Here is a 27,671-nt window from a genome sequence, read left to right as displayed (position 1 = left end):
CCAAGTTGTGCCACTTGCGAGCAGAAAATCCTCAAGCATGAGGTGCAAATCCAGCAGCGAGAAAACGGTGAAGCATTCACACTTAGCACCCTTTCAATTTACAATAACTTAAGCGAGGTACACAGATTAATTTTTAACATCGTAGACATTTTTTTTAAATCTGAGCCACCCCACACAAGATGAGCACAAATCTGGGACGTGGGGTAGTGATTACATCACTGACGTAAGAGCTCTGTGAAACCTGCACATGTCCACAGTGCGTGCCGGTGTAAAAATTGAAAGTCGATGGATGCTCAGTATGACTAAAACATGAATCTCACCTTTTTTTTCCCTCTGGGTTTTTGGTAACTGTGCCGTGTCAGCTGTCAGTGGAGCTCCAACACTGACAGTTGAATCAGTAGGCTCACAAACGGGTAAGACGACAGGCGAGCAGCTCTGTCAGGCAAAGTTAAATGGCTTAAAAACATCCAATATGCATAATACTATATAGGGTGCCGTGCAAAAGTCCTCATTTGTCATCAGAAAAAAAACGTAAATTTGTGTATTTCACCATTTTGTTTATTTTCAGGAGAACTGAAAACTGTTTCAGAGCAGCATTTTACATGACATTGATCCATGTTTTCGTGGCCATCGTTATATGTTGTATATGTACTTTAATGTACAAAAAGAAAGAGTCATAACCATAACTTCCCATCGTAATGGCTCTCAATGACAGACAATATTTACGTGTCGTTTATGTGTCTTAGCATGCCGCAATCGTAGTCACCCGACTTTGACCTACGTGCGTCAACGTGTAAATATATTTTCATTATCATTCTTCTAGTCCAGAAATGAGGTATATAATCCAAGGTCGTCTGTACTTGGTTAATTGAAGGGGAAAGGATAGGTTTTGAAGAAGAAACATCTTTATTGTCAAGACAAACACGCTTACTGACCACACCCACACACAGTTACAATAACGGCACACACTCAAGGGATTACTTTAGCACCCAAGGAGCAGTTCTGGGTATCGGTGTCTTGCTCAAGCACAACACAGGAAGATGCTGTGGGTGGATGGTCCATTGCCCCTTCTTCTGGTGGTCGATGGCAGGGAATCAAGGATTGAACTGAGACCCCCACGGTGGCAGGAGGCGATCCACTTGGCCACGGCTGCCCAAGCGGCACAGTTCTGGCTGTTAGTGAGACATTATAATGGTCACAACCATTTGTGGCAGTAAGGTTACACCGCAATTTGCGCTAATCGGAACTGTGGACGTTAAGCATAGCGCGGCATTTCTATGACCTCTCGATAGAATGATTAGGCTGTTTTGTACCAAGTTGAGGAGTGGATTCACGTGTTGCTCCTTGTGGCGGGCTCAGGCTCTCAGCTCCGTGCACTGACTGCTGATCCCTCTCGGAGTCGGACACATGCAGGCAATTTCTCAGTGGGCGAATATATAAGATCCGACTCATATTTCTAAACATTGAGTGTACCTGATAAATCACCTGTAGCAGTTAGAGCATGACAGCATAAATTGAATGGGAAGGTGCAGGGACAGCGCTGATGACTTTTCAGCCCCCTCCTAAATCCCATTGTTGTTGTTTTGTTTTATAATAATCCAGCCCACTTTGAGTCATATCAGATCACAACCTCAGATCCAGACCCTTGTGAACTCAGACCTGCGATCTACTGTATATTAAGTACCTTTCTGGTGTTTACAAAATTAAGTGTTTGTACATGGGAAAGGCAAAGACCGATAACGTGTATTTCAACTCCTCCCACATGACACAACTTTGTCAATCAAGTCGTACGGTCAGAGAAGACAAAATGTGCTTTAAACCTTATCGACCACATCACAACACTAAAAATACTTTTCCACATGGAATGCTGGCTGCATGTTTGAAGCAGCGTAGCTCGTTGCAGTTCTACATGAGCATCACAAACAAACAGCGAGGAAAAAAAAGGCCAATACTCCATTTTACTATATTCTCTAATTCTTAGCACATCTGCCTTACAGTTCTGATGATGGAGTTTGCATGTTCTCCCCGTGCCTGCGTGGGTTTTCTCCGGGCACTCCGGTTTCTTCCCACATCCCAAAAACATGCATTAATTGGAGACTCTAAATTGCCCGTAGGTGTGAATGTGAGTGCGAATGGTTGTTTGTTTGTATGTGCCCTGCAATTGGCTGGCAACCAGTTCAGGGTGTACCCCGCCTACTGCCCGATAGTGGCTGGGATAGGCTTAAAACTTTGCCAAACAAAGATGAGCGTTCATCCAAATAATTCCATACCGGATCGGTCGTGGCCCGCGTTAACAGCGTCCGCCACCAGCGGCGTCAACCTGCAATGGCGGCGGTGGAAATTCAGCTACTGTGGGTCGAAGTCGAAGAAGAAGAGGTGGAAAGCGGGCTCTTCGGGAAGTTGGTGTTCGAGAGGAGGATGCAGGAGATAGGCTTCCATGGAAAAGGATGACGCGCTGTGGCGACCCCTAAAGGGACAAAGCCGAAAGGTAAAGAAATGACTCCACGGTTCAAAGTGAAGATGATGCAGGGGGAGAGAAGCTTAAAGTTCACAAAGAATGCAAGTGTGACGAGATCTGAGCAGAGAGAAACCATAGAAAATACATTTCTCTCTGCTCTCCTGCAATCTGGTAAAAGAGGAGAAACGGTCGGGTCATCAGAAGTTTTGCCAATATCAGTCCATAGGACCTGCTTAATTTCTTGTGAAATCGTGTTTCATCTGCCAAGTCATCAAATCCTTCAGTAAACAAGCTTTGTCAGTCAGTTCAATGAAGAAAGAGTACTGACACAGCAAAACCTGCTCAGGGGTTTTCAGGGGTTGATCAATAATTAGAGAGCAATATCCACAAGATAATATGTGGGAATTGCAGGGGGTCCTTGACAGAGTTCCAGTCCTGCGTACCTAACAAAATGTATGCCATACTATTGTATACCAAGCACCTCTTGAATGCAGAAAAAGTCATCGTAATGCATGTTTTGTATAGTATTTGCTCATCACTGCCTCCTACAGGACATGAGTGGGAAATATGGTGTGCAGCTTGCAAACAAATATGACAAATATTTCATCCTTGGCTCTTGTTGTACATGCTGTAACTATTTGGGGTACAACAAAAGATTTGTGTAGCATGCATGGTTGTCTGCTTAGACAATGTGTCACTGTCGTTACCAAGGGAGCTGTTCATTGCTATAATAGGATACAAGAAGAATAAACAGTTTGACATCTATTGCTGTTTAGTTTCTACAGTCAACAGAAAATCGGAGCAGATGACACTAAAATAAAAATCATCCACATAATCTATTTTATGTCCTCTCATCGTGTAGAACATTCCATTAGTGTCTCTCTCAGGCTCACATTACACTCTGGCAATGACCGACATAAAGAAAAGAAACTTCCAGATACAGGAACAGGTCCAGACGCCAGAATCTGCCATGATATATGATATGTGCCCTGAACCACTTACTTTTAAAAGTGGCGATAAAATAACAATACAGAGTAGGAACTATAACGTTACTATGGCCTTGTGGTCCTGCAATTCGCATCTGGAACGTTTATGGGGGAAAAATGCACCTAAGTTCACGCTAAACTTGAGCATTCAATATAGTGTGGTGTGTTCTGTCACTCAAAGGGGCCAACAAGCTCTAACGACACCTTAATGCAACAATGAACTATGTGAGTCGTTTTGAAGGAAGAAGGAAGGAAAGAGTCACATTCAAAACAGTAAGACTCTAACATTCAAAGTGGTTTCGAACTAAAAAGTTGAGTTCTTTTTAGAGTTATATGAAAATTGGGAATGTTAAAAAGAACATGCAGTAGTCAGTGATTTGCCTCCACAAAAGCTCATCTTTTTGAATCAAATGACATTCTGAGATAGGAGAGGTGGTGTTAAAAATGTTTTTAAAAAAGACCAATCTCTAACATGGATGTCATGTAATACATCGTAATATATGGGACATTTTCATATCATTTGATCAAGAACAGTAAAGACATGGCCCACTGAATTTCCTTGAAATATCAATAAATTTTGCTGATGTGAATATTTGAATTATTGGCAGTCTTTATCCATCAAAAGGTCATATTTGTTTCTGTTAAAAAATATATTCTTAAGTAATATTTTTCAAATGTTTAATGCCAAAATGTCTTTACCGTTAGGTGTCCAAAATGAAGATTCATGATTTACGTATTCTGAAGATGCAAAGGACATTTTTGGATGTACAGGGTTTTTCTCCTATTTTTTTTTTTTTTAGTATTTCTTCTCCATGAAAACTAACACAAATTCATCCATCTTGGTGTTTTCAGTGTTCCTTTCCTTGCGTCTTTTACAAACTGTGTCACTCAAGCTGTTTTTATCGTTAATAGAGCCTGGTTTTGTTTTTGAAATACACCAGAGGGATCTGTGACACTGACACACGGGGTAGGGGACCTCGCAGTCATAGTAACAGTGGGGGAGGTGGGTTCTCACTTAGCTTCGTGGCGGTGCTCCTGAGGCCGGGCCCCCCGGAGCTGGCTGACTGCTTGGCGTTGGGGCGCCCCTCTCATGACCCGTGGCTGCTCATCAAAACTAAGGCAGCAAAAAGTGTCTTTATCGTTATTGATCAAATTATATGAAAATGACCCATATATTGCTCATGTGGAGATACAACGGTGCCTTAAGATGCCTCCTTGCCCATTGAAATGCCACTAATCCATTCCAGCCCCCCAGAAAAATAACTAAAAAAAAATTGCAGCGTGAAAATAGAACTCTTATAATATTGTACTTTATAAAAACATCTAGTTATGACATAATTAAACATGTGAATGTAAAGAATTAAACAGTTTCCAATTTAGCGTTCATTTTGCTGGCGTGCGGACCTTGGCCAACTGGGGGCAGGACATTGCAGACATACGGATATACCTGGAGCCAGTCAAACCTCTATTTGTCATTCGTCACAGAGGATAAAGAATATATGACTGCATGTACTCTTATATTATCTGTTTTTTATCATGTGTTGCTCCATCATTTGTGCTCAAATATTCTTTGCTTAAAGGGTTATAACACTGACTCAGATTCTTGCGTTAGCCAGTCTATGGCGTTTTGCATTGTTTTTCATCATTAAGTTAAAAATGGACTGATATAAAGCAAAGCTATGGGGTTATTTTAAATACACAATGTGTCATTTTTAGTTTATTTTGATAATAAACCTCAACTGGGAGTGGCAATAAACCGCTTGAAGCCTCTTTTTTGAAGAATATGTTCACTATCTGTCAGACTGATTTCCTAGGAAATCCCAATGTTCAATCACCGGTGAGCTATTTTTAGAACAGGCCCGCAGCTACTCGTGTGGTGCTTGGGGGCTAACCGATGCCCGTAGGTACCATGCAGGTGAGCCCTGCTATAGATTTTTGGTACCATAAAACCATCAAAGAGAGTCCTTTTAGCCCATGCTGATATATCAAGTACCGTGACAAACACAAAATGTGAAAAAAAAAAACATGATCCAAATAAACCCAGGGTCTGTGGTCTGCACACACACAAAAGAAAACTGCGGTGCATTTACAAACCATGCAATCCCCTATGTATCCCATGGGTTCCTATGTTGTCCCAATGCATTTTTTTCCACCTAGATGCAGCATAATATCTCAATTATGCTTTTTTTTTTTTTTTCACCTGCGGTTTCTCTAAAACCCTGTTGTATCAACGAGAATAAACTGTTTTATACCGTCATGGTGTAGCACGACTTTCTCTCATGATGATCTCTCTGGGGTTATCATTTTTGGTGTAATTGTGAAGTGGGAATTTCGCCTTGATGGCAAGAATCAAGTGCGAGACAGCAGCGTCTGTCTGTCATCTCCTCTGACTCATCAGCTCCTCGGCCGGAGAGGAGATGAGCTGCATGGCATCGCAGGCTGCTTACCACAGATGTTAGTCACTTCCTAATAAATTAGCTCCAAAATGCTTTGACGCTGGGGATTAATGACGGTGTTGTGTTTTTGACAGAGGCGATACCAACAAGTGACTCTACGAGCTCTGCAGTGTTAGTATATTGTGGCTGGCTCACTGTCGCCTAATACGGAAGGACCTCAGCAAGCGGCCGCCAAACTGTGAAGGCCTTTTCCCACAGGAGACTATAGCTGTGATGGAGATTTCCAACTTGGAACAGCATTATGAGATGACGCATAGGAATTTGGAAGACATTTGCTCCAAATCCCCAGGTAAAAACAACCAAAATAAACGCACTGAAATCGTCAAATCAAGCTTCGAGCAGGATTCCTGCAATAGCGAGGACACGACAATAAAAAGCAACAGAGAGCTCACTTGCAGCGCTTTGGATTTTGGGAAAGCAGAAGAAGCAATTCCCAGAGGCAGAAATAAGAAAAGAATGAACATTTGGTTCGATTTTAGCACCTATGTTGCTTTTGGAATTCCTGAGATGTTTGAATTACTTCTGGACAAAAATACATTTTGGTTCTATGTGTTTATATATTTTTCTTACATAAAACATTTCAAAGTGTCCTGATAGCCTGTATTTGTTTAAGATTCATGACAGGGCTCCTGTTTTGTTTTATTCAGCTATTTGTTTTAATATATAGAATAATGGAAATTACATTTTAATTTAGTTTCTATTTTTGTTGTTGTTTTGAATGATAAAGACACGTTGTTTTGACGATTAGAATAATACCGCATGTGATGACCTGACCGCCCTCAATAAATGGACCTTTGACTCAATGAAAAAAAAAAAAAAAAAAAAAACCTCTGTGGTTCTTTATGATTTGTATTTCTGTTCCCTGGACCTCCAGCTTATGAAGCATTATGTATTTGCAGTTTGTGCCGTGATGAAGGAATATGCTTCACACTGAAGACCGCAGATTTACATTTTACTGTGCTTAAGTTGCGGCATGAATAATGCAAGGGCAGCACTGCCTCACTGCAGCCGTGCACAGAAACATTGGAATGATAGTGAGGGAAGAGAGAACAATAACCACAGCAGAGCCTTCCTCTGATCCGCACCCCAAAGGGAAACCGCTCGCAGCATTGCAAAGTCATTCAATTACTTTCATCAGGTCTAAGGTCTGCCACAGCAACGCCAGGCTCAATTACAAGTGAAACAATGTTCCCTGAATTGATTCTGATAGGCTTCATGCTGGGAAAACAGCAGTCTGGTTTTTTTGAGGCGTCGTCTCCTTCACAAAGATGAACTTTTTTTGTTGTTGTTCTTTCTTTTGGAGTCTTATATTTATTTCTCACAGTCACGTGTTTTTTTGTGTTTTTTTTTTTTTTTTTTTTGTCTGTCTGACCTCTGTCTAAATTGGGACAAAGGCCATACTCAATATTTATTGAAAATGTACACAGTTGCTCATGACTGTAAGAGAAAAAGACTGAGCGGCCAAAACACGAGCAAAGCATTCTGGGATTTGTAGTATTAGCGGCACAATGTCCTATAACTGGTGGGCCAGCTCGAATACACATTGGATATGGTCTCGCGAACCAAATATAGTTACATCACGGGCCAAATACTGGGTTTGACATACGGCGTGTGGTCTACGGAGTGAGATTCAAAGAAATGTCAATGTAGTCAAAGTCTCACTTTGAATCAGTCAACTTACAGTCAGAGAGTATCATTATTCAAATCATCTTAAAAAGTCAAAAGCAATGTAACATTCTGCAATTACAGTATTTATTATACTGTTTTTAGGCCATAAAAGAGACTGAACTAAATAATTATGGTCTGTTGACAATGTCGCTACAAATGTCTGTTTAATGATAGAAAACCAATGAGGGGAAAAAAATGTCATAACTATATCCAAAGTGGAGAAAACGATTCCATTTTTGAGCATGTTATCATCTTAAATTCACTTACAAACACACACAATTTACATGTGATCAAATAAAACTGTGACCAGTGTTTGGCGGACACAAAACAAAATGTGCGCGGCGGACTCTTCTGAGCCTACCGTCACTCCTAGACCCGTCTTGTTGTGTGTTTATTTTACAAGACATGTCAAGTTGACGTCAAGGTTATTTCAGCAACATGTCCGACACAGGGTCCATCTCAAACTCCAACTGCGACGATGTCATGCCAGTCCATGTGAGGATGGATGGATGGACTTGAAAAATGTAGCCCCCCTTTTGTACTCTGTGTACAGCTCCAAGGCGAAATGAAATGTTCAAACAGAGACACTCAAAGCGTTTTTGCCTTATCTGAGACTATACATAGGTGTCTCACAGTAAAGTGGAGGAGACGCAGACGAGAGGACTTGAGATAGTCTTAAAGGCACGTAGCTACATAGTAATCTGCTGTCGTCGGGGCTAAAAATACCACCTCGCTTCCTCAGAGTCTGTCGCGTTTCAAATGAGATCAAGCACAAACTGTTGTGCTGTAATTTACATACTAGTTGCTCAGCCTTTTGACCCTGCTGTAACATTTCACTCCCCAGTATCCGCAGAGAGCACAGCTCAACTCTCTAAGTGGACTAGGAGAGCCAGTTTTGCGGCTTGACGTCATTTTTGCATTGCGTGACTGCAGAGTAGCGATAGCGAGCTGATCTGGCAATGAACTCCAAGAGAGTGCGGTCCCACATAGAGATGACTGCGTAGGCGCTGCTGAACCTAGCGCATGTAGACGATAATATATCCACTCATGTGTCACATTGCATTGTCAGTCGTGTTGCAGTGCCTGGTAAGAATATCAGGGCCTCGCTTGGATCACATTGAAAGAGATTATACCCTTGTGGATGTGCAAGGAGATCACACAGCAATACATTAGCACTGAAGTAACTCGACGCAGCTTTAAATCTTTGCCCTTCCATTAACCTACCATGCGTGTTTTGGGGGATGTGGGAGGAAACCGAAGTACCCAGAGAAAACCCACGCGGGTCCGGGGGGGACCGTGCAAACTCCACACAGGCGGGGCCGGGGATTGAGCCTGGGTCCTCAGAACTGTGGGGCAGATGTGCTAACTAGTCGTCCACCGTGCCACCCTACTCATTTGTATTAAGATTACATACTGTACCTTCTGAAACAAAACCATTTAACTTTCATCCAATGGTATTTAAGAGCTGAAGAAACAGTGCAATTAGCATTTAACCGATTAAATTGAAGTGACCCGATTTGCCCCATGCCTGCTCTCTTGGACAAGATGGGGGGGGAAAAAAAACAGGAAGTCCTTTATTATGTGAAGAAGGGATACAGTAGTTCTTAATGAAACAAATGAACAAAAATAGCCTCCTTGTTGGTTGTCGTGAGTGTTTGTATAGCAGGTCTCACATTGTCATTTACCACAAAAAAAATGTCACGCAAAATAGTTTGATGTCTCAATGCAGATCTTCCCGTGGACTTAAATCTGTCCTTTATGGAAATTATATGGGTGGTTATACTGGGTGGAGCAAGTCTATAACGTGGACGGTCTCTCTCATTCTCCAGTCGACTTTAGCACTTTTCCACTTCAGTTCAGATGCAGTCGTAAGTCCAGAGTCCCGGGAAAGGAAAACATCATATAGCACTTGAAGTTTGGATGCAGTTACAATATACGCCACACGGACAAATAATATTGTAAAAGAGAGCTATCAAATGTATTTCAACGAGGGGTGGGAATTGATCATATCTTCTTCTTCCGCATCCTTGAAGAACTGCAGCTCAATGTCAAGGAGCGAGGCCACTTTGGGTGTTTCAAGAGTTCTTGAGGCCGTTCAGGGGCGCGCCGGGTCCCCGAGCGGTCGTCCACTTCTCCTTTGTCTGGCAGGCTCCACAATTAAAAGACGACAGGCCTCACCGCGTCTCATCTTCTCTGTCGAGTGCAGCGACAGCCTTGGCAAAACGTTTGAGGTGCCAGCAGGTTGAAAATGTTTTAAAGCTCAGTAACCTTGGTCATTTAAGGTGTACATCCCTTTACATACAAACTTCAAGATTGTGGTTGCTTTTTAAAGGAATTAGACAAATGGTTAATGGGTTACGCATGCGTGTAGTTCTCATCAACTAGCAAGTGCTAATGGAGAAGGTGATGGATGTGAGAAGAAATAGCTTCCTTTCAAACTGTCGTTATCTTTATGTTGTCCATCCAAAATTTATAGCCTTATGCAAGAAACTGCACGACGTGGAGATTCATGACCTGAAGGCTAAACTAGAGAGATCCAACTTCATTATTCTGTTTGAATAACAGAGAGAGTGCCCCCCCCCCCCCATCCCTACCCTCTTCTTAGCCCCCACACTCCCTCCAGTTTCTGAGCTAATACGTGACTGCAACGCTGAGATGAGAGCACAAAAGTCAGACATTTCTTGTTTCCATGTTTTACAGTTTTTGCAGCAGTTTGCGTCCGCCTTACATGTTCTCCGGAGAACGTTTAGATGTCATCAAGGTAAACGGATCACTGCCAAAGTGTTGGTGAGACCAAGTGGCGTTGCTGCCACCATACCTATTTTTTTTGTTCGCACCCCTATGGATTTGACCAGATGGCTAAAAGTTTAATTGGGTTTCTGGACAGTATTATTTTCACTCCTGGGCCTCGCCTTCTGTTGTTTCACTATTTACTATAAGATGCTGTGGTGAACACAAAGCAATATCGATGAACATGAACTGTATTCGTTGACAATTTGGCCACGCTCTGGTAACTTGGATTTTCGATACGCTCAACTAAAATCCATGTGGCTTTACATTTTTATTTTTGCAGCAATATCCAGCTTCCAAAAACCAACGACAGTTCATGCTACACAAGCTGTGTTTATCATTAAATGCTATACTAAAATAAACACATTTTGATCGTTGTAGTTTGTTTTGTATAATCACTCATCAAGTTAGCATTGATGCTAGTACTAAACATATCAATATAAAGGATGATTTTTCTTTCCCTTTTTGTTTTAGCCCGATTCCCTCCTTTCTATCAAAGTCAGCAAAGGCCTGATTTTTGGACGTCAGAATTCACAAATGAGAGCGAAAATAATAATATAATAATGAGAGAAATAAGGAGCAACTGGTTGCCGTGAGTGCTTGTATAACAGGTCTCACATTGTCATATACCACGATAAAAATGTCACACAAAATAGTTTGATATCTCAATGTGGTTACCAGATCAGGCTATTTTTCCTTCTAGTACTCTTTCTTCCTTTTGCGGCAGTCTGGATGTCCCGTGGCACCACGCTGCCGCTCACAGGTCACAGGTCAGTCCTAGTACTATGCCAGACAGCTGGTTTGGATGAGAAGACTCTTCACCTTGTCGACTAGTCAACTTTACTACTCCAGAACTACGTTTCAAACTTCAAGTCGACGAGTTGTTAATCACTTGTGTTTGGCATTAGCAACATGAACGCCTTACAGAAAGCAACAGGTGGGGAGGTTGGTGGGTCAGTGCAACAAACTAGCAGCATTGCATCAAGCCAATGGAAATATCTTTCCCAAATAAGAGATCGGTAGCACGGTCGCTTGCGTAATATGCAAGTCTATCCTCAAATACAACCTCTATCACTTGCTGACAAACAGCCTAAATCTTTAGGTTAGCTGTCAATTAGCGACTTCCCCAAAGATCCCCAAAGACACGCTCTCGCAAGCAATACGATTTGGTTAATCTCACCTGATGGTGGTGAAGGCGATTGAGCGAGCGCAAAGAGTTGTGGGCCACTCTTGCCAATCCTCGCTGACCAACTGTGACAGAGACAGCGGGAACAGCTTGGCATAAGAGCCAAACAAAAAGGCCAGGCTCGAGCGGGCCACCTCTTCTTATGACTGGTAAACAGCACGAGATGTTCAGCTTGTCAAGTCAAATTGAGTTTTGTAACTTTTATGTGAACCATAACGCATGCCATGCAAGGTTACCAGTTCCATCTACCGACATTCTGCTGCTTATTGGATTGTGGCAGCCAACATCTCTTTATTTTCCCAGGATCCCCTGGCCTGATTATGAAATTCCTCAAGCATGTTAAATCCAAGGTTATGCTGATAACAAAGCTGATAACATAAGACCAAAACAAGCACAAATCAAAACCAAAATGGTTGCTCGAGGCCACCGCACCAGCCGACCCCACCACGCCCCTTTGCACGCTACTGCTGACGACCAATTCGATGTGGAAAACATAACGCATCGAACTGCAACCTTCTTTTTCCTTCCTGTCCGACAAACAAGTGAGCCGGAGGGTTCTCGCAAGCCTGAGACGCTTTTGTTTTTTCAGCCTTTCGTCTTTTAATGTTGGGGACTTGCTGTTCTGTACATGGTTTCAAAGAAGAAAGTTTGAAAACTTGTCCTCGCAGGGATGTCATTTGTTTGGAGTCTAGGTTGCCAGGGAGTCACGCCAACAAAGCACTTAACATATTCCTTCTTTGGGTGCTGTCTCACCCTAACATGAACGTCTCAAGTGTTTGTTGGCGTCGGAAGAGCAAGACAACTTCCCGTACGATAAATGCTTACAGGTTTTAGTCATGTTAGTTAAACCTCACAACGGACTTTGGTTCCAGCGAAACTCTGCCGACGGGCTCCTTGGCCTTTTCGTTGATGTTTGGATCTGAGCTGGACGTCAAAGGAACCATCTTGTTGAGGACGACGGCTCACGGCTGCTTGTTGAAGACGACTCCATCCAGCTACAGTATTCCTTCAATTCCGTGCAGGGATCCGTCCTGGACACAGAAACCAGGTTGAACTAAAGATCGCAGTCTGCGGGAATGGAGACAACGTGTATTTTCACGGAACTACTCGTGTAATCCACAAAGAACATGCTGAGATGCAGTAGGGACAGCGCAATATGAACCAGGCCCTGTACCAATTTCCGTATTGACTTGCCTAATTTTCTCAAGTTCCTCTGAAATGTTCACTTCCAGGTCCTTGATGGCTTGATGGTCCTGTTGCGGCGGAGATAAGAGTAGACGTCCCCCTCGCCGCTGACATCAGTAACATTGACCTGTTTAACTCCTCAAGAAATTACTGTAAATTCTGTTGATGCGTCATTGCTGTGATATTTGTTGCACTTATTGTAATGTGGCCCTGCCTGCTTTCAAAGGCACTCATAAATGGACAGTAAATACATTATTATCATTTGTATTATTTAAAAAATAATAATAATAATATTTACAAACATTTCTGTATTTTTTTTTGTATTTAATTGAAAATTTGCTAAAATGAACCACCAACCAAAACTGACAGGCTTCCCTTTAAACAGACGCACACTAACTGCTGTGTGATTGCAATGCAAAATAGTGAGAGAATTAGAGCTCAACCGGCTAATTTACAGTGGCAGCACAATCTGCTTCTGGATTCTTCAAAGAGCTTCTGAAATTATCCGCAAGATTTCCACATTTAAATTAAGTCTGATCCATGGGAAAAGTGCCAAAGCGTTAAAGCCAGACAATGTGGAAACAAGAACAGACATGCGGTCGCTCAATGTGCGTGACTGTGTAAGAGCTCAGTCATCTCATGGCTGAGCTTCTCTCTGCTGGAGGCTAAAATTTCAGCCACATCTTTCACAAGGGAATAATATATCTGCTGGTGAAGGCTGAATCAAAGATAATACTGGTGGGAAAATAGGAAATAGTAATAATTCACTCGTCTAGATCATAAAGCCGCATCGATATAACGAACCGTTGAATGAGGGCTAAATTACATTTGGAGTTGACTTCCCATGCATGTGCTGTAAATTGGTGATTAGAGGAAGCGCCGTGAGGGTCTCACTGTGCGTGGACAGTCGGTTCCCTGCAAGGACATGTCAGTGTGGTGGCAACAAATTGGTGGAGACGCGGATGTCCTCACGGATGCTCAGGAATGAAGCCTCAAGGGACAACAGCGTTCTGCAGACCCTTGCAAAATTCGCTAAATATTATACTATCTTTCGCCCAGCGGTTGGGATGACACATCTTTATTCTAGTTTTATAGATATTAGGCCAACCACAGACAAATCACCAGTTAATCACACGGATGCTGACACCTAAGGGTGACAAGCAGTCACGGCTACGTTCACACATTTAACATCTGCAATTTAGTCTTTTTTTTTTTTTTAAATAAAGAAAAAAAAAGGTGTTCCTCCAGTATTTGCGGCGGATAAAGACTGAAAATCCGCAAGTAATGGACACCCACCTGAAAAGGTTTGTAATTGCCTAGAGATACCACAAGATGGAAACAAATCCATTTGTTGGGCCTGAGCACAAAAATAGTGAATAATTGAGTTTTTCAGTGAATAACTGGGAAGAAAAATACCCACAAATAGCTGAATTTGTGAATGCCTAACTGTGAATATGCGGGGCTTTGCAATTCATCTTCCGCAGCCCCGCTGTCTTTTTAACCGATTGTGTTTTTTTTTTTTTAATGTGCTTTTCCAATATACAGCTGCCCAGTCTGAATTTGGAGTCGCGCACCTTCCGCGTAGTACCACATTGTGCCACAACATGCCGGGAAACACTGAGGCCTAAGGGAGATGTAACGTAAATTCGGTTATATTTTGTATTGATCAGGAAAGAATACAATGTGGACAAGATTTATGCGAAGAGGCCATGCTGCCATAAAATACAATGGAAACTAACTTAACTGTTTTTCAGTTTTCTTGGCATTGTATTGTTGTATCAAATGATGCAAAGTGCCTCCCAAGGGGCTTAGCGTGATACGTTGCATTATTATTATTATTATGATTATGATTGGATTTTTGGTAGTCTATCGAGACACTTATAGCATCGACCTGAGTGATAGAGATGCACATTCCGAGTCTCCATACCGAGACGCCGGAAGAGCAATACAACAGATGGAACGAGAGCTAATGCCGCTGACCTTGGTGAATTATGGGTTTCTACAGACTCGGTGCCCAGCTACCACCTCGGTAATCTTAAAGCGTCCTCGGCTTTGGCTGCACTGGGCAGTCGGTCCCCGCTTGCTGGCTTTATGAGCTGTTAGAAACCCAGGAGCCATCTTCTAAACGACCAATTAAACGAAACGAGATCACAAGGGAATGGATTCCAGCCCAGATAGAACCATAAAACCCCATAAGAAGGCAAAACATTTGGAGGCTCTCCTGAGGATAATTGCAGCCAGGGAATTCCCCTCCCGACAGCCTTGCTCGGAACACCTTTTGTGTGCTACGCCGTGCGCAGGGAAGGGGGGGGGGGGCTAACGTGAACTACTGCCATTGCAGTTCACCGAATGATAAAATGCGCTCGTGTTTGGCTCATCCCGATGCCTGTTGGATATTTGCTGCCTGAGAAAAAGGGAGATGACCCGAAGGGTGAGGAATGGGGTTGTCAGGAGTCGATGATGCGCCGCATACATCACGAACCAGGCGCCACTGAATGTACTGCTCGAATAAAAGAGATGATAGCACAGAGTTTTTGCTCAGCCTTCTATTAGCACACAGGCGTGGCAATGATTTTAATGCACTGGTTGACAAAGGGCAAGACATAGCCATTGATTGTTCTGTCACAACGCTCATATTGCTTAGTATACATTAAGAACACACGACGGGCATTACACACAGAAAGAGCTAGAAAGACATGGAGAGGTCACCTCTGCGCAAAGATTTACGGTAAAGAGGGAGTGGGGGTACACGGACAGTGATTCATACTCTCCTACCTCCTTAGCAGCGATGACCTCACTACATCTGGCCGGAGCTGCTTTGCCTCGTCTGCACAATCCAATTGGTCTATTGGATCATAGGGGAGAATGTGTGTGTGCATATTTACGTGTGTGTGTGTGTGTGTGTGTGCGTTTTAGTGTGGGAGGACCCTCCTCATAAATACTGGGAGAAAATCCGCATGAGACCAGAGGGAAAAGGCGTCACAGCTTTCATGACAAGCTAATTCTGCCTAAGCAACCGACAGACAAACATTTGTGTAATTGTTAAAGGGGGATTTGACTTTATTACAACTTTGCTCTTATCACCAAGCAGTACAATCTGATTAAGAGTTTTTTTTTTGTTTTTTTTTAAATATCATTTCCATTGTGACGGGTCCCGAAATCTGTTGCCTACACAGTATTGCGGTACTCCAGTATAGAATCGATATAGACGTACAGTATGTAATAATTTAAGAATACAATTGGACGGAAAAGAGCGCTGAAAGCAAACGTGAGGCAAAGAGTCATTTACGCTGTCGGGGATCGCTTTTTCGTGTATAATGTCCGAAACTGTCACTGCATCATGTCAAAGTTGTCTTTTTAGCGTTTTGTCTTTGCTGTGTCACGCTATCGCCACACGTAGGCCTGATCCGGATTTAGAACTGCGGTGAACCGAACTGAACTGGACCGCTTGTTTTTTCAATTTTCAATTTTAGTCTGACCGGCAACAACAAAGTGACCACTTGCGCAATCTAACGAGCGGTCAAACCTTCTCGATTGCTTTCGTGATGTCTTATTTGTGCTATCGATGAGAAGCTGTGTCCGAATATCTGACTAAAATCCTATTGCTATTATATTTGGTTCTGTTGAAATTCTAGTTCTACATTTCTTAACTAATCTTTTAGTTTGAACTACAACTAAGCATGACAACGAGTATACTTCTTTTTTTGTCACAGTGAGGGTTTATGTTTTGTTCTGATATTTGTTTAATGGAATAGACACAGTACTTGACGCTTTGCCAATTACGACCAAAGTTGTGTTAGATTGGGATAACGAGCATTTACCTCTTGCACGTAAAACCAACATAGACACTTCTCCGCAATAAGTATTAAGATGTAACATACATAACTGACATGCATTGTATTTGTAGAACGGGATGTCAGCTGACAACTCCTATACATGCATAGTTGCATGAGTTGAGACAATTCATTGGTCCGGGAGAACAGGTAATTTGGTTCAAATAGGACCGCACAGTGACAACAAGCACCCTATCTTGCTGCACCCTCGAAATGGGCTTTGGAAATAAACTGTTAACTGCTGCCGAGCTGAACTTTTTTTTTTTTTGCTTACTTCATCAGGGACGGTATCGGGTCTGTTTCTTGTTCTCCTTCAGTTATACACGTACCCATGCAAAGTCCATCAGTGCATCGATTTTTCCCTGAAAATTGAGAACAGGCTCAAGTTTCAGATGCTCCACTGAGAAACTCCAGACATCAAAACGGTGCTCTTTTATTGTAAAAAAAAATAATAATAATTTTGCCAATATAGTTTTTATAGTAAGAAAATCATTACTCCCTGGTTGTTTCAGTATCTGTAGGTATCGTAAGGTATTCGTCACTGGAAAGGTCCTGAACCAAAACTCTTATCCCACTGAGAACACTGCTGCTCTAACTGGTCCAGCAGTTTCTCCACGGAGTCCTCCTTGTTCTCCAGCTTCAGGTAGCGTCTCCCTATGCCCCGGTCTAGCCGAGGCCAGCTTTGGTGAGCGTGCTCCTCCGTGGCAGCCGCGACCTGTTCGGGAATGTTAACGCAAACTCGTGCAAGAGGTTCTTTTCTCGTTACTGGTTGATCGGTGTCACTTTCCTCTCTATGGAGCGCTTTTGTCACGGACAAAGGAGTTTGAGCTATGTGAGGTTTAGTCCTGTAGCTCATACTATGGCAGCGCCGAGGCTGAGCGACCGGAATGTCCACGTCGTCCACCCCCAGGGTGGACATGGAGGCGGCAGACATCAGGCAGTTATTGAGCTTTACAAGTTCGGTGTCGGTTTGGGTGTTAAAACTCAGCTCAGTTTCAAACTGTGTGTTGAAGTCCACCTGGCTGGAGTTACGGGAGGAGGAATGGGTCGAAGCCGGGGGCGCTGACACTTGATGATGGAGGGCTTCCGTCTGCAGGACCGCTTGCTGGTAGACGCCTTCCACTCTGCCCCCCTGGTTGCCAGCGGCTCTAGTCTGCAGCAGGGGTTCGGAACTGACCAGCTGTTGCCGACAGAAGCTGTTGAGCTGGGCAGCTGGCAAACTGCTCACCCAGTGATGTTTGGACATGGAGTTGGCTACTGCCATTTGTTGAAGGTCCGCTGAGGGCACGGCAGCAGACACGGAGCAGATTACACTGCGCATCTGAGCCAGCAGCATCTGAGTCTCTCTGTCACGGTTCTCATACAGGACTGTGTTGGCACAGATGAGGATGAAGAGTCCCACCCCCATGATGACAGGACCCAGCAGCTTCATCCGCTCGCAGTGGATCATGCTGACTGTTGACAGGAAGCCCTTAGCTCCCAGACTCCAATTCCCTTGAGGTTCAGAAACACGACTGCCCTCTGCGGCTCCCAGAATGGACAAACGTGAGATTCGGTATCCGGCCACGGCCAGAGCGGTGCCCACCGTGACCACAATGATCCCCAGCACCAGGAAGGCTCCAGCAATAGAACGTAGGCGAAGCTTGCCTTGGATCACGCCGTCCTTCTTCTTCCGACCCCGTAACGTAAAGCGAGGCTTTCGCCGGCGGGAAGGTGACGATGATGTAACGCCTCTGGAGTTTTGGGTCTTCATGGTGCGGGTCACTCCAGAGCTTTGCTCCAGGTGATACCCAGTCTGAGCCCTTTGGAAGCAGAAAAAAAACATTCACTATTTCAAATAGCACTCATAATAAGAAGATAGCTCATTCTACACTCATGTTATACCACTTATCCTGTAAAGCACAGGTGTCAAACTGGTGACCCGGGGGCCAGATCCAGCCCGCCACATCATTTTATGTGGCCCGTGAAAGCAAATCAAAATTGCTCATTGTGTTCTGGTGTAATACCATTGAGATATTTGCAAGCATGTTTTTTTTTTTTGTTACCAATCCCCCTTTGAAAAGAAATGTAATTGTTGAAAAACATGTTTTTATAGGCTTCTGATTTCAAAACTGGTTACTCATCAATGTGTTCCGTATACTGTCTGTAATTACAGTATATGAGGTAATATTTCATTTGTATGTGTTGTGTTGTAAAATTTATGCCAGGAAAAGATTTGTTCAGCGGTCCTCTGAGGGAAGTCATAACTACGATGTGGCCCGTGACAAAAATGAGTTTGACACCCGTGCTGCAAAGGATGACAGGTGTACTGGAGCCTAACCCAGCTGACTTTGGGTTCACCCTGGACTAGTTTCTAGTCAGTCACTGGGCATATGTAGAGAAACAACCGCCGTGATATTCCCCTTTTTTTTTTTTTGATGCACTCAAATAGCACAATTCAGATATGCATCTTGGCAGCGCAAAGAGAGGGGAAAAAAAACTTTGGAATCTTCAGATTAAAACAGGCCTCTTCCAAATGTGGATAAAATCCTCATGCACATCAGCAGCGGCGTGCGTCAATGAAGGCATCATGAACAGTCGCTGTGCAGAAAATCAATCACGCACTAAGCAGACGTAACATCGGCAGAAAAAAAGAAATGCGTACGCGCAAACCAGCTTGCAAGAGGCAAAAAAACCTGGCATGGATTTTACCAAACAAACCATGTAAATTGAGTAAAACTGTTACACGTTCATAATGTAGCCAATTTACGATAAATGAAGAGGTATTGTAAAAAATAAGGGATAATGTGGAGTGAGTCGGTCATTATGTCTAACCATAATCATTAGAACACACAGCTATTTCAGATTGAAAGTTATGAGCATTTTAACACACTATATGTGTCAGAAAGTAAAAAAGTATCATCTATGAGGCTGCTAATTGCTCGTTGTTGTTTTTTTTGCCGCGGGTGGAAAAAAAGCTCCGACACTTGGACTAAAAAGAGAGAGTTGCTCCCCTACAGCAAGTTAGCTTGCTTGCCTGTTGCAGTTTTTTACTGCTCCAAACAAACACAGTCCTTAGTTTCTGCTCAGAATTTGATGCTCGCTGCTTTTCACATAGTGTACGGTATTTATTTCAAACATTCATGCTACACTAAAGAGCATTTTTATGTCCCCAAGTTCACATACACCTATTCTGATTATGAAAACCATATTTTTAGGAACTATTGAGCCTAGTTTCAGGTTTCGGTGGGCTTCAGCGGATCTTCACATGTCGAACAGGGACCGGGAACTCTACGTTTTGGGAATGGCTGCATTAGTGTATGATTCAAAACATTTCAACATCCATTTTGCTTAAAACACAAAGAAGCTTTGTCAGCTTCCAAGGAGTACTCAGGACATCAGAAGATTTAGAATTTTCAATACAATATTTAACATTTATTTGGTCGATTTTTTGATTATTGCAAACTGCCAGGTTTTGCACAGTTATTGGGCATGCGAGTGGTTTCATGTATTTAGTGCAGCGATTCTCAACCAGTGTGCTGTGGGAAATGATCAAATTTGACTGAATTGCTCCAAAAAAGTGTTTATTTAATCATGAAATAATGGAATCATCTATTTCTGCCAGTGAGGCGGAGTGACAGACAAATAAATGGCATTTTATTCGATGGCAGGAAGTACAGTACAGTAATTGATGTATCCACTTTTTGTTACATTTTTGTTTGTTGGTGTGCCGTGAGATTTTTCAATTGTAAAATGTGTGCCATGTAAGTAGACACTCGAAAAGAAAAGAAATGTCAAATTGGCAATAAATTAGAATTGGGCTCCTGGACCAACAGGGTTAATCCATCTTTAGAGTCTCAGAAAAAAATGAAAACTCCACACAGATTGGACCCCAGACCCTCCTAGACAGTACTGTGGACGTGGATGGATGGATGGATGGAAGAGGCAGGTCCGCAGTCGTTCGCTGCTGCAGTTCAATCATTAATTTCTCACAGGGATTTATTTTGTTTGGAATTTGTCACGTCGTCCGCCAGGGAACAGTGCTCAACTGCCCGCAGTGAGAATCACAAAGGAGACATTCAAATCTCGACTCATGGAAGCAGCAATCTCTTCTATTAATTCAAATTCAATTATTCTGATGCTTTGCTCTGTGACAGACCTTTCGGAGGACTCGCGTGCGTGCCTTGCATAGATTCTCACTTCAGTCTTTCACATGAGCCCCCACATAAGCAATAACAGAAGCGCTCAAAGTCACCACTAAACTTTGCTGGTTTGTAGAAATATTATTTACAGGGATCATTATTTAGGAAGCGTCAATTCACAAACAACGGTGAAGTTGCAATGGGGAAATTCATAATCCAACCAAATAAGTCATCTAACATCCTCACCCAAAAAAAAAAAAAGGAGGGTAGCAGAGTTTATGACCTAAGAATCTGACATCAACGTTACAAACAATGAACTACATTGCAATTTTTTGCAATTTTATCTTAAATAATCCCGTTAATGATTAGTAGTCTCAGTCTCGACATATACGCACGATATATAGTCTGCGCACGATACAACGGTACCAGTATGTCAAGATCAACTTGCGTCTAGGAATACTTCAGGAACTCATAACCTATGGGGTCCAACACTCTGAAGCGCAACCTCCGAGGACTATTGGATGATACGGAGAGTGAAATTGAATTGGAACAGTACCTACAAAATGACTGATGGTATCTCATGAGAATGAGAACACTGCAGTCGACAATGGCGTGTCGCCCCAGTGAAAGCATCACCGAAAGCTGCAGTGTAAAAAAAAAAAAAAAAAACACGTCTCTGTATGACCTTGCATTGAAGATTGGATATCAGTCAAACTGGCAGAGCTCTAGTTGGTGTTAACAATAAGAAATAAGAATGTCGTCAAGCATAAACCTCTGCCAAGGCAGTACAAGCCAAATTTGGATGAGTACAGGCAGTTCATTCAAACAGTAGAGCAGTTCCCCGGGCATGTGAGAAGTAGACGGATCAAATGTTTTCATCCTTACAGAAACACGTTTATTTAGTTTCCGTCTTCATCATACTGATTAATGGAATTCATATTTTTAAAAACCGTTGACAAAAGTACCATACAATAGTCCTGGGTTAATGATGGAGTTACATGTTAGTACCATAAACCGAGGACGCCCTGCGAAGTAGTTGTGTTTTTTTGTTTTGGTTTTTTTTTTGTGGGTAATTGTGATAATAAAGACCCTTATAACAAACAAATGATGAAATGGAATGGAACATTGGTAAGTGTGACTGGTGATACAGTGCAGTAGAATGTACCCGAGGTATCGCAATTCAGAAATAAAGTAATCTCATGCGTGACGTCAGCATATCGTGTAAAACCTCAGATCACCCCCCCCCCCCCCCCCCCCCCCACTTTGATTGTTTTACAATTAAGCAGCATGGAGGATAAGCGTGTAGAAAATGGATGGATGGATGCTTTACAATGATGGGCTTGTCGTGTTTTTCATTCAAATATTCACGGTAGTTATGACTTAACTACTGTGTTAGTGATAAAGACTACGGCGCGTTCCAAGTTACTTCACCACTGCGGGAACGGAACTCCATCGTAAACTGAGGACCCCTTGTGCCATTTTATTGCAAACATTCAGAGAGCTTGTGGATAATGACCAAGCTTTGTGGTTTCTCCCTGAGCAGTATTGCTCGAGCCACATTATGCCATCACAGCAACTTGACCGCATTCATCCAAAACTCAGAAACAAACATTAATTGAGGACCTACACATGGGTTCACCCCCTGGACCACATCATTCACAATGACACCATTTAACATGTCAAAGAATTCATCCATCCTTTGTATACAGAAATCCCTCATTTATCAGCGGGATTATGTTCCAGAAAACCCCCGCAATAGACAAAATCTGCGAAGCAGTCTCCACTTATTGATTGAATTCTTTAAACAAATTTAAAAGTTTCATATATGCACTTCGATGTCATTAAGTGACAATTTAGAGAGGTGCAGGTATTCTATTTGTCCACTTCAGGTCGCCATCCACACACTCTACATGAAGACACGCATTTAAAGGCAGGTGTGCTCAGCTTGAAAGACATGAACGTCAACCCGAGCGACATCTTAAAGACGGGCGATTTCCTGGCTAAACCATGAGGCACTGTGCATCACACCGATGGTGCTGGCGGTGTAGGCAGTGGAAAGCATCACGGGAGGGAGGTCTGGCAGATCCTGCTGCTTCCGAGAATTCTTTGCAGTGCTCTTTTTAACTACAGTGCTGTAGCTAAACGTTGCTCTTTACGTGCATGTATTGCTGTCCATATTGTTATGAGTGTCTGCATTAGCTATATGTTGGGCTCGGTTGGTATTTGTGCATTTATTTCGCGAAACTCTGACTGTGGCTTGCGTGTTAAAAGGTGGAATTCCAGTCATGTTCACTAAATCATGAAGCAACTTGGTGACTTTCCAAATGTGTGAGTTGAACTTAGTAAGGTTTCTTTTTCTCCAAAGTAAACGAGCACATCTATCCCTATGTGAGATGTTGCTGCCAGATTACAGTCAAATTGCCAAATGTGCAAACTGTACCAGAGATGTGCAGGTGAGTAACTGCGCTACAGTGATCAATAAAACCAAAATCTCTGATGCACTGAATCCACAATAAGTGAACCACGTTATGGCGAGCGATTACCGTACCAGTGCCACTTATCCCGTTCAGGGCCATGGGTGAGCTGCAGCCGATCCCGGCTGACTTTGAGTGAGAGGCGACATATAGCCTGGACTGGTTGGCAGTCAATCACAGGGCACTTTAGATGGAGCTTTTTTTTCCCCCGCACGCACATCCATATCTACAGTATGCACAATTTAGCATCTTCAATTATACTCCCATGCAGGTTTTGGGAATGTGGGAGGAAAGCAGAGTAACTAAAGGAAACTCACGCGAGAACTGGGAAAACATGCAAACTCACTTAAAACACTGAAGGACATCCTTTTTGTGTTCTTTCTTGTTTTCTTTCCTCTTGTCATGTGACAAAGGTTTGACAAAAAAAAGTCCCGCGAGGATTCTGTCAACCAATCGGAGAACTAGCTTGTATTCCAGCAGGAAGGTGGGAAAAAAAGGTGCTCCAGAACCGAACTGGCACCTGGTATTTTGATACCCTTCACTCGAAAACAATTGTCGGTAGCGATGCATGAGAAGGGGTAACGTTGTATTTTTCGAGTCAAAATTCGCACCTCCAAATGATTGCGTAAACGGTAAAGGCCATTAGGCCTGCTGCCAGTTGACTTCCAACTGCTTTGCATTTCTTGCAGACTGGCCTTGGCTTGGAGACAAGTGCTAATACAACACTAGACTACACACTGCAGACTGAGTATAAACACATTTCTGATCCCAAGACACTGAGGCAGCTAGGTTACTTTGAAGTCACCCAGGAACTATTGGGTTTGCGAATCTTCAGTACAGTGGAACCTAAAAGTCTTACAGTTTTGAATTCTGTCAACATTTGGGTTGAGTATTCACTGCTTCAAAGTCTTGTTGTTCAAGTCTTGTTGTTAACTATGGCTGACTTCCATTTAGACTTGTTTGAGGGTTCCGAATGTCCAATTTCAGGCCATTGCCTTAAAACAAGTCAAGAAATGTTTTTTATGCCGCTCGAACGGAAATTCTAACGGAGACTGTTGTTTGATTTCAACAGACTATTTCACCTGATTGTTTTGCAGAACATCTTTTATGGTGCATGTCGTGTACACGTAAACACACGGTTAAGATCGAGACCTACGAACTCCGCCTGGCGATAAGCGGCAAATGAAATGTGATGTGACCAGGAAAAAGATTGGATCCATTTTCTATACTTCTTGTCCTCAGTGAGGTTGTGGGTGAGACGGAGCCTATCGCATCGGATTATCTTTGGTGGCTCTGTCGTGACATCTTGTATTGAAAAAAGGATATTGTAGCCCTTTAAGGAATATGGAAGTATTTCGCCTCTATACTAGATCAGGTAGGGATGTTCGATATCACGTTGTTGTTGTTTTTTCAAACAGATACCAGTACTACGAATACGAACTCTTGAGGATACCTCAAGAGTTAGTACTGATACCGATATCGCGTACTTTTGATACAGAAAATTTCAAGTCGAACAATGACAGGTAATTGTGAACAAAGAGATGTCTTTCTTTCTGACGCACATGATGATTCACCGATGGGTTTCATCGTCGCAGTTGTAGCGCCAACAACTGGCGAGGAGGATTTACTCAATGTCAGATTTTTTGGCCCTTAGTATCTGCGACTGGTATCGGCAGCCTTCGCCGGTATCGATACTTTGAAATGAGGCCGGTATCGGCCCCGTCCCTACAAATCGTCTAACGCAGTGTTTCCCAACTTTCGCCGAGTCAAGGCACTAAACCGATATATTACACACAAAAAGTCATTTGCCCTCACACACCTGATCGCTCATTCGTCCATCCGTCCATCCATTTCCTGAGCCGCTTTCTCCTCACGAGGGTCACGGGCCTGCTGGAGCCCATCCCAGCTCTCTTCGGGCAGGGGGCGGGGTACACCCTGCGCTGGTCGCCAGCCAATCGCAGGGCACATACAAACAACCAACCGTTCGCACTCACATTCACACCTACGGGCAATTTAGAGTCTTCAATTAACCTCGCGTGCATGTTTTGGGGATGTGGGAGGAAACCGGAGTGTCCGGAGAAAAGCCACGCATGTAAACGCCACACAGGCGGGGCCGGGGATTGAACGCCGGTCCTCGGAACTGTGAGGCAGACGCTCTCACCAGTCGTTCCACCGCGCCGCCTCATTCATACATGTTTTTGGAATTAGGGAGGAAGCCGGCGTACCCGCAAAGAAAATTCATGCGCGCATGGGGAGAACGCACACATGCTACACGGGAAGCACAACACCACTGTTTATTTCATTTGCAACGCATCCGAATTAATCAGTGATTTGTGTTGTCCGTGCGATTGAGATGATATTCATTTAATCGCATATATCACACAGTCATGTCATTTTCCTGATATGTAGAGTGCCTTTCTTTTTCATATTAAAAAAAATAAATAAAAAAGGATTCATACTACTCATCTGCTGTTGTCTGCGTGGAATTAAACAAAACCAAAAAAAAGGCAGCTTGGCTCCTGCCAGATATCGTGCGAAGCCACCAGTTGAAGGTTGGTGGTGGGGAAAACACAAACCGCACACAGTAGAGAACACCATACGCGGAGGTTTGGAGAACACAACTTGTGTGTTAAAATGCGTCCAAATCATGACATGTTCCCTTTTGTAACTAAATATGCACACGAAGTGCATCTGTCACCGGCCCGAGCCGATGCGCGGCGATGCGCGCTTGCTGCAGTCCTCGCCACATGCTGACATCAATTCAACATTATCCGAAAGAAAAGCCAGTTGCCCGCATGGAACCTCGCGCACACCCGACTACATTCAACAGTCCACTTCTGCAAACTTGCCTCGAATCCCAGATTCCCGTCGCAGGTTGCTCATAGTTTTTGAGGACGCAGAAAAGCCTCAAATCCAGTCACAGCCGAGAGGACTGCGAAGGACGCGGAAGTCGCTCGCGCATCTCCTCCGCAATGCGCGACACCGATTTGTGCTCATCCCGCGCAGGCCGACGTTCAATCTGAAGTGTGTCTTCCTTTGCGGCCGCGCTCCCCGTCAAGCGAGCGCGAACGAACGCGGCCCTTCACAATAAAAGGGCCGCTTTTCAAAATACAATGCGGGCAAAAGGAGAGCGTACGTTTGCAAAAAAAATAAATAAAAAAAAAGAGATGAAGACAACGAAGGAAAATGCACCGCTTTTACATTTTGATGGTATTAAGATGGCTTAAAAACAGACACTACACTTCTTGTGAAAATTGTAACGAGAGGGTGGGCATATTACTTATGGGTTTTTTTTTTTCAATCTTATTTAGTTAGTTTACTTCGGTGATGTAGTTCAAGATCTGAATGTCGAGCGAAGTTGACGAGCGAAGTTAGCCGGCACAAGTTAGCCCAGACGAGCTCACGATAACTAGCGCGGCGTTGACGTTTTTACCTTCACTGGATTCCTATAAATTGATTTAAACTACCAGGTTTGATGGGGGAGTTTTTGAATTTCCATATTTCTAAGAGACACTTGATGTCCTAACAGGGGTGTCAAACACATTTTTTGTCACGGGGCCACATTGGAGTTATGACTCCCCACGACTGTGAACCCACATAAATGAAAGATGATCTCATAATCTTTAATTACATACAGTATGCACAACACACTGACGAATAACCAGTTTTTTTTAATCGGAAGCCAATACAAATACATGTTTTGCAACTATTACATTTTCAACTATTACAAATGCTTTGCAAATATTTGTCAATGGTATTACACCAGAACACGATGAGCAATTTGGATTTGCTTTCGCGGGCCACATAAAATGACGCGGCGGGCCGGATCTGGCCCCAGGGCCGCCAGTTTGACACGTCCATTCATATATATATATATATATATTTTTTTTTTTTCATTTTTCAACTCTTCACATTTGTTCTGCAGCATGTGCAGGTTTTGAAACCTCAACAATGAAAGGATTACATATTGCAGTACGGTACTGTACAAAAGACGATTTGTATTGTGCCGGTGAAAAATATATATATATTTTTTTACGACAGCCATCACCCGTTTACTGTAAATTGTGAAAATGACGGTTTGCTATTACAGCCTGTTACTATACACCGGCTGTTAGTGAATGAATCCAAGTCTAAAATTTGAGAAATAAAAAAAAATAATAATAAAAAAATTGAACTGTAATTTGTATGTCGAGGACCCCTTGACTTTCAGTATTTGTCGCCATCTGGTGGGTTGAAAACGCTGAGGAAAGAAAATGCTTGGATTCTTCTAGCGTGGAAGTCTTGCCAACAATACACCAGATCACAATAGCTACATGCTATATATGGACAATAAAATAAATATATACTGTAAAAAAAAAAAAAAAAAATCAAATACATCTCTAATTTATATATATGTTTAGTCTTGTCCTTGAAAAAAAATGTAATGTTTCTTTTTTTCTTTTTAAAACAAATGTGTTACTGAGCTACTACTACAATCAGGTTTTGATAATACAATAAATCTGAGGGGGGATTAA

At 42.9% G+C, this 27,671-nt stretch overlaps 1 protein-coding gene across 5 annotated transcripts; it reads right to left on the bottom strand.

Annotated features, from left to right (window-relative positions):
- Nucleotides 1-553: 553 nt before the first annotated feature.
- On the bottom strand, nucleotides 554-26,164 carry tmem200b (transmembrane protein 200B). Of its 5 annotated transcripts, none has more exons than XR_009767316.1 (4): nucleotides 26,007-26,164; nucleotides 15,505-18,364; nucleotides 11,539-12,575; nucleotides 554-1,172 (listed from the first exon to the last, which is right to left on the bottom strand). XR_009767316.1 is itself a non-coding variant. In XM_061665514.1 (2 exons), the coding sequence occupies exon 2, from the start codon at nucleotides 18,313-18,315 to the stop codon at nucleotides 17,101-17,103; it is 1,215 nt and encodes a 404-aa protein (XP_061521498.1). In that variant the 5' UTR covers nucleotides 18,316-18,364; nucleotides 26,007-26,164; the 3' UTR covers nucleotides 15,263-17,100. The 5 variants fall into 5 exon arrangements, 1 of the variants encoding a protein (XP_061521498.1); XR_009767315.1 differs by lacking the exon at nucleotides 554-1,172 and adding an exon at nucleotides 2,277-2,467; XR_009767318.1 differs by lacking the exon at nucleotides 554-1,172 and adding an exon at nucleotides 2,277-2,467 and having other exon boundaries at nucleotides 16,837-18,364.
- Nucleotides 26,165-27,671: the final 1,507 nt, after the last annotated feature.

This window comes from Phycodurus eques, chromosome 20, assembly GCF_024500275.1.
Source record: "Phycodurus eques isolate BA_2022a chromosome 20, UOR_Pequ_1.1, whole genome shotgun sequence".
Lineage (NCBI taxonomy): Eukaryota > Metazoa > Chordata > Actinopteri > Syngnathiformes > Syngnathidae > Phycodurus > Phycodurus eques.
Note: the sequence above shows the minus strand (reverse complement) of the source record. Positions and strands in the feature narration are given on the sequence as shown.

What these genes read in the sequence shown, in the direction of transcription:
- tmem200b (XM_061665514.1), bottom strand. Translation starts at nt 18,315, where the DNA reads ATGAAGACCCAAAACTCCAGAGGCGTTACATCATCGTCACCTTCCCGC.